The sequence below is a fragment of the Elgaria multicarinata genome, chromosome 4 (genome assembly GCF_023053635.1).
Source record: "Elgaria multicarinata webbii isolate HBS135686 ecotype San Diego chromosome 4, rElgMul1.1.pri, whole genome shotgun sequence".
NCBI lineage: Eukaryota > Metazoa > Chordata > Lepidosauria > Squamata > Anguidae > Elgaria > Elgaria multicarinata.
In genome coordinates, this window is record NC_086174.1 from 72,074,238 (window position 1) to 72,086,265 (window position 12,028).

Genomic DNA, 12,028 nt, shown 5'->3' on the forward strand with positions numbered 1-12,028 from the left:
ACACAAGTGTCCTGTTTTTCATTGTACAATTATCTCCCCAGCAGCTAGTAGCCCTCTCAGCTTCCCACATTTCAATTAAATCCCAGGGGAAGACATTGTGAGGTAATTCTGCCCATGGGGCTTTTTCTACTTAGAAAATGCAGGCAGCCTGGGAGGCTGCAGAACAACAGAGAAAGAAAAACAGAGTATCCTTGGCTGCCTCACAGTTATTAAATAACACCCCCAAAATAAATTATAAAGTCCCCTGAGAAAGAAGCAGAAAAACAGAAGCTTCTTTCATGGGAAAGAAAACTTTAGGAAAATTGGAGGACAATTTCACACGCACAGCACTAGCTCCACTTTTTCCCTGAAGCTAGACACACTGCTACCCCTCTCAGACCTTGTTGGGGATGCAAAATGGGGGGCAGCCTACCAATAAAGATGATGTAGCAGCACAAAAAAACCTAAAACCATTACACAAAAAGAAAGAAACTGTGCTACACACTCCTGCCAATGATGAGCCCTACCTGTGAGAAACTGTTGAGAATTTCTCCTCTCCCTGGAGAAATTCAATGAAATGGTCCCACCAATTTCTTGGCCCACAAATAGGGTGGAGAATTTCAAGACGCTGTTTATGTTCAGCTTTAGTTTTCTGAACTGCCCAACACACATTGGCTAGTAGGTGGTATAGAAATGGAATAGATAAATGGAAAAGAAGGATGTAAATCTTTTACATATTGTTGATTTATGCAAAGATTTAATATACCAATAGGTTTAATATAGCAAATAATAACACAACCCTATGTAGAGTGCATTTCAATGGTCCTTAGGAGCTTTCAAAGCAGGCATCAAATTATTCTAAATTGTTCACCACTGGACAATCACTCTTGGTCCAGTGGAATGGGAAGTCCTACATGAAGCCACTTGGGCTAAATGTAAGAGTCCAAAGAAGTGATGCAGAGTCTCCATGCAGAAATTCGTCTGCCTCCTAGTTCCTCTTGCTGGATTAAGTGCACTTTTCTTAAAAAAAATTCTATTTAGATTACCTCCAACATTAATAAACCACTTTTCAGGCAATTAACTTTCAATGCAGCTCACAACATGAGGAAACATTCAAATGTTAATAAAATGGGCAGTATCCAATAGGGTTCTTATGGCTCCACCGATTCTTTTGCACCCTGCTGATTCCCTTCCACAAATAGCATCCACCACTTGTGGAATGGAGATTTAGTGATTCTGGGGCAACCCGAAATGAGTTGGGACCAGTGCTCGCGGAAGGGAATTCGTGGAGTGCAAAAGAGTTGTCATGGGCATAAGCATCCCATTGGATACCACCCATAGAATAACAAAACTAGAAGAGCATAAACCATGATAAAATAGTAAAGCTGTATTTTAAAAACAGCCAATTCAACCAAATATAAAACATTGGGCCCGTTCAGACAACACACTAAGCCATGGTTAGGCCCCTAACCCTTTTGGAGCAAATGGTTAGCCACCATGTTTAAACTGTGGTTATATAGCCACCATGGTTAGGAATGGTTCACATGACACGCTAAGCCATAATGCTTAGCTCAAAAGGCTTAACCACCATGCCATCTAAACAGGGTCAGTATAAAATAAAACAATATATTGGATAAATGTCTAATGCTCTCCATATGTTAATGAATGTACAAGTTTACATATAATTAAAAAATAGTGCTATTTTTGCAAAATACAAAATATTAGATAGGATACCTCAGAGCTATTGCCCCTCTACTAGTAGCCTTTAATGGTGGGAGAGGTGCTTCAACATCTTGATCAGTTTGTTTGCCCCTTCCTGCAGCTCTATGATGTACTTTCTGAATGTATTGCTCTCTCATATGAAGCTGCCTTTTACTGAGCCAGGCTATTAGTTTTATAGTTCATGCAAGATGACTTGCATGAAGTATAGGGTTGTTTCTACCCTCTAAGTAGGATTGTTTCTACATTCTAACATTCAAGTTTATGGTAAATCTAGAGTATATATGTATATTTTGTAACGAAATAACATTTTAATATTGCCCTCTTCCAAAATAAATAAATAAAGCAGAGTTGTGTACATCCTCACAATAATTATTGGAGGATAAAAGGGTAGGGTAAGATGTTGATTGCCCCAAGACAACATTTTTGGTGGGCACATTTGGAATTTGGAGAGACAGCCATGGGTGCTCTCTCAAAACAGCTGCTAGGGGGTGGCTTGCCCATTCATGAAATGGCTGCCATGGTGAGCATCGCCAGTCACAAAACACCAATTTCTAGGGAGGCTAATTGGTGAGACTAAAAAGTAATTTGTCCAAGAACCTAATACAAGGCAGAGGTGGAGTCTGAGCTCCAAAACACAAAACCGCTATTTGACACACACACACACAAAAAGGCATTTGACGGTGGCACTTTACTTTGCAGTTTGTCTGTCTCGGGGAGTGCAGTTATGAAACCATGTTTTTGTGGTCTAACACCAACCTTCCCCACCCTGTTGCCTTCCAGCTGTGATAGATACAGCTCCCATCATACCCAGCCAGCATGGCTAATGTGTTAACCAGTATATCAGCCTTCTCCAAACTGTTGTCCTCCATCTGTGATGGACTACATCTCCATCATCCCCAGCTAGCATGGCCAATACATCTGGAAGGCTCCAGGTTGGGGAAGGCTGAACTTTGCAGTGGTAGAGTAGAGTGTAAAACGTTGTTTACTTGAAGTGGGACCCCACAAAAAAAGGCAGTAAGTAGTCTCATTTCAAATTCTGCTCAATTACATCCATTAAAATGACAGGACGTTTTTAGTTGTGCCTGAAAGAAAAATAGAATGGCATCCCATCCCAAGTTGATCCCTGGGTGGTTGATTGGCCTATCCATAGGATCTCTTTTTTATGTATGGCTGTGTGTGAAAGAAGTGAGTAACAGTACATCTGTGCATGTCTACTCAGAAGTATCCAATGGGAGCGTACCCAGAAAATGACGTATTAGAGCCTAAGGCCACAATCTTTCTAAAAACTGTGAACTTGAAAGTTGAGATGGGAGATAGCAATTAATCTGGTTTCCTATAATAAGATTGGCAAGCAGCTGTCATATTGTGTACCACAATATTTACAGTACTTCATTGGTATGTTTGTGTAAGCAGTGTTTAGACTAATGAATTCATTATAGTTTGAAAATTTCACTAGAATGCAAATAACAAGAATGTTTTGGAACATTGTCATACAATTCTGTGACAATAATAACTTGGACTGTTGAAAATATAAATTCAGATATTTGCTTAAATTTATGAGTTCAATTCACTAATCAGACTTCAAACAACAGAAACAAATAGACATCTTTCAATCTTTTTTTTTTATTTGAAGCTTCCATTTTAAAGTTATTAGACATTTTAGTATATTCATACCAATTAACTGCATGTTACTAGGCAGAGAATTCTGTTCATTGGTTTCAGGGCTCTAACCTCGGTGGCACCCATAAACCACACTCCCAGCCCCTCCCCCTCAAAGGGGTTCAGGCTATGTCTCCACGCTCGGGAAAAGGGGGCATTTCCGAGGAGAGATGACTGAGACATCAGCCATGCAATGTTTCCTTTGACTGCCCCAGCCTCCTTCCCTCCCATCTGAAGTGCTGTTGCTAGATGGGTGAAATCGCCCATTTAACAGAACTGCATGGTGGCTGGACAGCAGAGGCAACAATCACCTCCACGTTTCAGTCACCGTGAATTAAATACTCAGCAGCCTCTGAGTTCTGAGGCTGCCAACTATCTTCACAGGATTGCACCCTAAATTAGCTTTAATTATTACAGCATACAAGTCTCATAAATAGTTCTATAAAGGAAGTTTGAGGGGAGGAGAACAGATTAGAGAGAGAGACAGCAGTGGCACCAGAACAAATTCACACCACATTGAAAGGTGCACCACAGTTGCCTATGCAATTGCATCACTGAAGATTTGCAGTAAGGGGCTTTCATAGATCTTTTGAAGCCACTGCAACTAGACAAGCCCTGACTCACTTTCCTGGCACAGGATTCTACAATGAACATTAATTTTTGCAACAAAAGCCTCTATGATACAGAAAGTGACTTTTCAATCACAACAATTTGACTTTGACTATGATCATGATGATATCTAAAGTATGCTTTCACCTGTATGAAGCCCCATTGATTTTATTAAAAAAGAAAGAAAGAAAGAAATGGGATACCAGTGTCTACACTCATTTTAGAAAATGAAACTGGACTTGCACAACAATTTCATATTTACTTATCATTTGCAATCATACATTTAAGTTGGATGTGCTTTTGATTTAGACAATGCTTTTCCTGACACAGAAAGAAGACAGACTAATGCTAAGAGATCTGAAAATTTGGGTAGAACAATTTGAAAGAGATTTGACAAGAACACAAATGATGGAAGTGAGTTTGCAAGAGAAATACCAGGTAATACCCCCTTTTTGTTTACAAAGTGTAATGTTTGGTTCTTTAAAATTAATTTTCCTTGAAGCATGATGAGTAACTTTTATTAGATACGGTCTTGCATTTTCATTCTCCTTTCCTCAAAATTACAAAAACTATTCACTGACATTCACTTAGGGCTTAATCCTATGGGTTTTTAGGCAGAAAAGAATCCTACGTCTCCCAGCATGCCGCAGCCAGCATGGACATGCTGGGAGTCATAGAATCACAGAATTGTTGAGTTGGAAGGGACCGCAAGGATTATCTAGGTCAACCCTCTGCAATGTGCAGGAAAACCAATTAGAGGTGAGAGATGGCTGTCAAGCCTCTTCTTAAAAACCTCCAGAGATGGAGAACCGACAACCTCCATAGGTAGACTGTTCCACTGTTGTACAGATCTTACCATCAGGAAGTTTTTCCTTATATTTAATTGGAATCTAGGTAGCTGTAACTTTTACCCGTTATTTCGGGTCCTAATTTCTGTGGCCATGGAAAATAGTTCTTGACCATCTTCTCCGTGACATCCTTTTAGGTACCTGAACACTGCTAACATGTCTCCCCTTAGTCTTCTTTTCTCCAGACTGAACATCCCAAGTTCCTCTAGCCTGTCCTCATAGGGCATGTCCTCAAGTTCTTTTGTCATCTTTGTTGTCCTTCTCTGAACCTGTTCTAACTTGTCAATGTCCTTCTGGAAATGTGGGGCCCAGAATCGTGCACAATACCCCAGATGTGATCACATTAGTGTGGCCTCATTAGAGTTGTAGGACCTTTTTCTGTATAAACATGCATAGGATTATGCCCTTAATTTCTTTTAAATGTTTGTCAAATTTTCTATCAGAGTAATATTAAAAGACTGAAAGAATAAGCTGAATTAGAAATTTAGAGAGCACTTCCTCAATGGTGACCTCCTAGCTTTGGAAGGCTTTCCCTAGGGAAGCCCACCTATTTACTTTCCAAGCCTTTTAAGGTCTGCATTTCCAGCCCTATGATTTAGTTTTAACCCCTGTTCTTGCCAGCTGTTCTTGCTTTTAGTGTGTCCGGTCCTTGGGGGCACTGTTTACAGTGGTTCTGGTTCTTTCTGTTGCATAGTGTCTAGAAGGTCATGCTGGCGGATTATTGTTTGGTCTGTGGTGTCCCAAAGGATTCTATCCTGCCCCCATGTTGTTTAATATCTACATGAAACTACTGGGAGAGGTCATTCAGAGCTTTGGGGTAAGGTGGCACTGATATGCTGATGACACTGGCTCATTTCCTTGTCACCTAATATCAAGGACGCAGTCAAGGCCCTTGAACATTGCTTGGGTTCAATAATGGATGTGGGTGAACAAGCTAAGGTTAAATCCAGACAAAGTGGAGATGCTGTTAGTTACTAGAAAGCCTGACTTGGGGATTGGGATTCACCCTCTCCTGGACTCCAGACCACTGCCATTTACCTGCTGCTGTTTGACACTCTGGACAAGCTGCTGGGCCGTTCATGGGTGTCTGGTGGGTGGTGCCTGACCCCTCAGTGAGCTGTCATTTTTCATAAAAATGGTAGCCCATTTTATGTGAAATAATATGCTGTCATTTTTACACAAAATGGCCATGTGCTGAGGGCACAGGCAGCCAGATGCTGGGCGCTTGCAGACTGCCTGATGACTTGTCAAGTGTGCCAAATAGGGGCAGGTAAATGGCAGGGTTCCGGTGAGCAGCACGCGGGGTGAGCGCAGGGTGGTTCGTCCATCCCTATCTACAGGTGGTGAAGGTTGTGGTAAAGGGTGTGTTTATACAATTCTGTTTAGTGTGCCAGCTGTGACCTTCCCAAAGTCAGTTTGATTTGGCAACAGTTGTCAATGTCTTGGTTGTATCCCACTTAGATTACTGCAGTTCTCTACTCTTGAATAGTCTCCAGAGCCTTCAATTGATGTAAAGATACAGCAGCTAGACTGCTAACCAGTTTTTGATCTCACAGGTGGGATTAGTTAAAAATGAAGCAGTTCATGTAAAGAGAGGATTATATATGGACAGACACACACATCCAAACTATAATTAGTCGGGTCCAACCATATCTTCAGCTTAATTATGGATTTAGTCTGCGTGGTGCAAAAGCCCTAGGTCCCATCAACTATCTAAAACTGTAATCAAGGCCTTTGTAGAACTAGAAACCTCCATGCATGCATATATCTCTGCAGATCAAACCCACCTTACTGTCCCTGCAGGGCCAGTTCCAGGCTTGAGTGGGCCATGGGCAAAGTGCTCTCTAGTGATCACCCTCCATTGGTAGGCTCTGCTAGGCTTACCTGGTGGTGCCATGCACCAACACTGCTGCGAGCAGCACTAGACAACTGTATCTAATGGCCATTTTAATTTTCCACCATGCCCCACATTGGCATTTTGTAGGGGCATTGTGGGAATTAAAATGGTAAATAGACCTAGCCACTTGATGCTGACCAGAGCTCCAAGCTAAACAAAAAGTGTCTATTGAGGTCCCTGGCTACTTATCAACCAGCCCTGTACTCCTGCTTTTTGAAAAGGGCTCAAAGAGCTTTCCAGATGCAAGAGAGATGTAGAAAGTGCCTGATTCACATCATGAAGGCCACAGAGGCAGTGCGTGCTTTTGACCTATATATGTGGGCATAATGGGAAGTTCATTTCTTGCTGCTCCTCCTTGAGCCCTCACCAGCTTTTATGTCTACTTTTCTTTTCTGCTAATCTTCCTTTCCTTCCACACCTTATTCTTGCTCCCCTGTATTTCTTGCAGTCATTTAAACACTTCAGAGTACAGTATGAAGTAAAGAGGAAACAGATTGAACTTGCCATCCAGTCTCTAAGGAAGGATGGCAAATTGTCACTTGATCAAGCTCTGGTGAAGCAGGCGTGGGACAGAGTCACGTCTCGGGTAAGTTTAGAAAAACTATCATATAAGATGTTAAGACAGATGAAAACTTTACTAATGTCTTCATGCGGACTGTGCAGTCCCTACGTTAGTACTTAGGGTACTAAGCTTCTGAGCCTACAGAGCAAAACAGCTGTGAGATTCCTAGTCTTGTCTGACCAACCTTGGAGAATCTCCCCCTCTTGATTAAGTGTAAGTTCCCCACTCTTTCATACCTTTCTTTCAGCATTCTACCAACCTGTCTGATAGGAGCCAGGACTGGAGGTAATGCTGTTATCAGCCACATTGGCTGAGTATATGAAAGGGCTGCTGAGCTTCCACAAGCTGTAGCTCTGTTGGATTTGGAGCTTTCCCAGGTTTGGCCAGATAAGCCCCAAAATTTCACATCTCTTTTTCTCTAGAGGCTGAGATATTTTGCTGAGCTGTACCTATGTCAAACCCTTATTAGTCTACTGCAGTGGTTCCCAAAGTGGGTGGTACTGCCCCCTTGGGGGTGGTGGGATTGCATAGGGGGGCATCAAGAGGCAAAGGGGCGGCAGGGGGGCGCTCGAGGTGGTCTTTTTTGTACCAGGAGTTTTGGTTACAGAAGGAAATTTCTGATCGCTCTCCTGCACTACGGAGAGTGGTTCAGAAGCTCCTGGTTGCATTTCCAACATCCTATTTGGTGGAATGTGGTTTTAGTGTGGTCTGCCTACTTCTCTCCAAGCAAAGAAATCGACTCCAGATTACTAAATGTGGTGATTTAAGACTCATGTTAAGTGACTTTAAACCAGACATTGGGAAACTGGTATCACTTCATGAAGCCTATCCATCACATTAAGAATTTACAGAATAGTGAGGTACTATATTATTTATTTATTTATTTATTTATTAAATTTATATACCGCTTCATAGCCGAAGCTCTCTGGGCAGTTTACAAAAGTTAATTATACATTGGCTGAGTTCTACCCTAATTACTAAATGTGATACCTAATATTCTTGCTAAATGACTATCAGACTTTGAAAAGATGATATCACTGGATCATGTTCATCAATTACGTTTAATTGAATAAACTAAAAAAATGTAATTGGATTTTGACTAAATATTCAATTAATTGTTACTGTTTTGAATTTTATTGTTATTATCTACCTTAGTGGGTCGTTGAACATCGCTGTTCTGAATAATGATTTTTATAGGGTAGGGTAGGGGGCACTGGGCATGAGTTTGTGGAACCAAGGGGGCGGTGACCTGAAAAAGTTTGGGAACCTCTGGTCTACTGCATAGAAATCCATTCCTGTCCATAAACTTGTTAAAACATTAATGGCCAATTGTGAACTTGAAATAAAGAATTTTAAAATGTGGTACAAGTATTTTCAGTATTCAAGCTCTTATCAGTATCTCCTAGTTCCCACGTTATAGCGGTTGTATCTCTCTTGTGGCCCTGAAACCTACTCCAACATCCCCACTAGGAGCTACTAGGAGCTCATCTACACCTAAGGGTGTAGCAGGAGGGAGGGAGGAGGGTCACGGACTTACCTGCTTCCATGATCCTCCCCCAGCTTCTATATGGCTGCACAATGTCCTGGAAGGGAAGACGGACGTCTCAGGCATTTATTTATTTTTAGAAGAGATGCCCAGTCACGTGGCCCTAATCCGGGGGAAAATATAAGTTTTTCTTTAAAAAAAAACAAAAAAACCTCCGCAGCCAAACCCACCCACCCCACCATCCCAGGGATGGTGAAATTGCTGCCTCCCCACCCCCAAAAGCCATGGACACACACCCCGAACAGCCTGTTTTGAAAGCTGGAAGAAGCTGGGATGGGCGTCCACACCCCCGCAGAGCTCAGGATCTTCCCGAGACCACAGGAAAAATTGGGTAGTCCCTGCCCATCCCTGGTTGCCCCCGGGATCCCCTGTGCACAGGGGATGCACAGGGATGCTCCTGAGCTGATCCTGGGATAACAGCATGGTATAGACATTAGGGCTGTGCTCCGCTTCTCCTCGGACCAGAGAAGCAGAAGTGGATTGGGGTGCTTCGCTTCCCCTTAAGGCGAAGGCGAAGAGGATCAGGGGAGTAGCGGAGCATCGCGGAGTGGATCGAAGTGAAGGCGGATCCTTCACCTTGATCCGGAGTGCCGCAAAAAAGGTAAGGGGGGTTTACTTGGCCCTGCCGCCACTGCCCCTGCGGCGACAACGGCAGAGCCAGGTAAGGGGGCAAGGGGGAGGGGGGCTCTTACCTGCATCCGTCCATGGCCCCGCAGCTGCTTCAACTGAGCCCGAGGACTCAAACAGGAAGAACAGGCCTGTTCTTCCTGTTTGAGTCCTCGGGCTCAGTTGAAGCAGCTGCGGACGGACACAGGTAAGGGAGAGGAAGGAGGGGGGTTACCTGGCCCTACCGCCACTTCCACCTGTGCGGCGACAGCGGCAGAGCCAGGTAAGGGGGCAACGGGGCTCTTATATGCATCCGTCCGCGTCCCCGCAACTGCTTCAACTGAGCCCGAGAACTCAAACAGGAAGACCAGGCCGCGGCCTGTGTGGCGATGGCCTCAGAGCCAGGTAAGGGGGAGGGGGGTCTTACCTGCATCCATTGCGGCCCGTTGCCTGCTTCACTAGAGCCCACAGCTCAACCCGGAAGTGTAGGCCGCAAGCGGGGCCTACAGTTCCTGGTTGAGCCGCGGGCTCTAGTGAAGCTGGTGGCGGGCCGGGACAGAAGCAGGTAAGGGGGAGGAGAGAGGGGGGCCTGCCGCTGCGGAGCTCCGATTCAGAGCCGGAGCTCCACAGTGGAGCAGAGTGGATCCTAGGCGGATTAAGGCAGGGCGGAGCGGGAGCGGGGAGGAGTGGGGGGGGCATGCACAGCCCTAATAGACATGCCCCAAGTGTTTTTCCAGATATGTGCTGTCTTGGGAGACTAAGACCTAATCTACACCAAGCTGGATATTGCACTATGAAAGCGGTATGAAAGCAGTATATAAAAGGCGCGAGCCACACTACTGCTTTATAGTGGTATTGAAGTGCACTGACAACTGTTGGGGCCCATTGACACATACCATATATCGCTTTCATACCGCTCTATCCTGCTTGGTGTGGCTCCTGTGTTTTATATACCACTTTCATAGTGCAATATCCTGCTTGGTGTAGATTAGGCCAAAGTTACATTCCTGATAATGGCTTATTGCTGGTCCAGGCACAAAAAGAAAACGTCTCAGGATATAGATCTGTACGGAAGGTTGGGGGAAAATGGAATTGGGTGAGATTGTGCTGTTGTGCTTTGAGAATGTTAGTGATGATAGGGGCACAAACAAAAGCCTGGACCTGGAATGACCTGGAGATGCCAATGCAGAAGGAGAACTGGAAAAGTGGTTAGGGGGAGGTGTATATGATGGTGCAGATGCTTGAAACTTCTTACTCAACTCTGATTTATATATATCTTTCTGATTTTTTATATATTTTTATTATAGTAGATTGACAATAGTAATGCTAGCTAGCTAATTGGTTACATTTAACTTGTGTGCAGTCTCTTATTTAAGGAAGTGCCAGCTTATTCAAGTACCCATAAGTAAATCTTTATACTGAAACCTCTATTTGTAGTGTAAAAGCTAAACTATATTCTTAGTATCGTATTCACAGCATCATTATTTATCAACAATTTAATGCATATTTGTGATTTCTGAATCAAACATGTTTCCTTTTTTAAGTAACTCTACACACACACACACACACACACACACACACACACACACACACTAACAATAGTCTTAATGTTTCTATTTTCTAGCTGTTTGAATGGCATCTGCATCTTGATAAATCTCTTCCTGCTCCCCTGGGCAGTATTGGTGCCTGGCTTTATAGGGCAGAGTCTTTCCTTAGAGAAGAAATCATAATTCAACAAGCTCATGAGGAAACTGCAAATATGATACATAGGAAACTTGAACAGCATAAGGTTTGTATATAGTGTATTTTTTCAGAGGATATTAACATACAATTAAATATTAATATTTAACTATGGTTAAATATTAATATTTAAATATTGCAACTCCTAAATTGTTTAATGCACAATGTAGCATGAGTTGATAGCATGAGTGAAATAGGTTTATTTTGTTAAAAGCTGTAAATAAAGAAAGAATGCTGAGATCTGTTACTATCCTTCATAGTAGGAAAAAGAGGTCCTATACTGAAAAAAGCCTGTGATCTTATTTACTGTTCTGAGATCATCCTATGAAGTTTGCAGGATGAAAGCCTAAATATGAATGCTATTTCTGCCATATTTTTTGAAATCAAACTTATTTCCAAAAAAATAAAATATAGGGATTTTCTCCTTAAAAGGCTGCAATCCTATACTTACTTATCTGTTAGGAAAGCCCATTGAACTCAGAGGGGTTTACTTCTGAGTAAACTTGTATAGGATTGTGCTGTTAACTAATTTCAAAGATTCAAATGTGTGTCTCAGATAGTTTCTTTCAAACCAATGAAACATTTTTTATCTAAAAAAGAAGAATACAACCCATTATCCTTTGATATTGACACTGTATTAATGATGTTTACTGGTTATATACTCCTGAATAATCTTTTGAACTGCTTTATTATAAAGCTCTCCTGATTACTTAATTGGAATCATTAGTCCGTCTATTTCCTTATTCCATTCTTTATTAATATAATTTTCTTTTATTAATTGTGTAGCATCTCTTTACTTAGGCCACAGCTAGACCTAAGGTTTATCCCTGGATTGTCCAGGGGTCAAACCTGTTCATCTA

The 12,028-nt window shown here is 42.5% G+C and overlaps 1 protein-coding gene across 1 annotated transcript in view; it reads left to right on the forward strand.

Annotated features, from left to right (window-relative positions):
- SYNE1 (spectrin repeat containing nuclear envelope protein 1) overlaps nucleotides 1-12,028 on the forward strand; it is a 356,826-nt gene that overhangs the window by 65,995 nt on the left and 278,803 nt on the right. Inside the window, exons 10-12 of the mRNA XM_063124531.1 lie at nucleotides 4,300-4,407; nucleotides 7,163-7,300; nucleotides 11,053-11,217. Of these exons, the coding sequence (XP_062980601.1) occupies nucleotides 4,300-4,407; nucleotides 7,163-7,300; nucleotides 11,053-11,217 (411 nt within the window). The remainder of the gene's footprint in view (nucleotides 1-4,299; nucleotides 4,408-7,162; nucleotides 7,301-11,052; nucleotides 11,218-12,028) is intronic.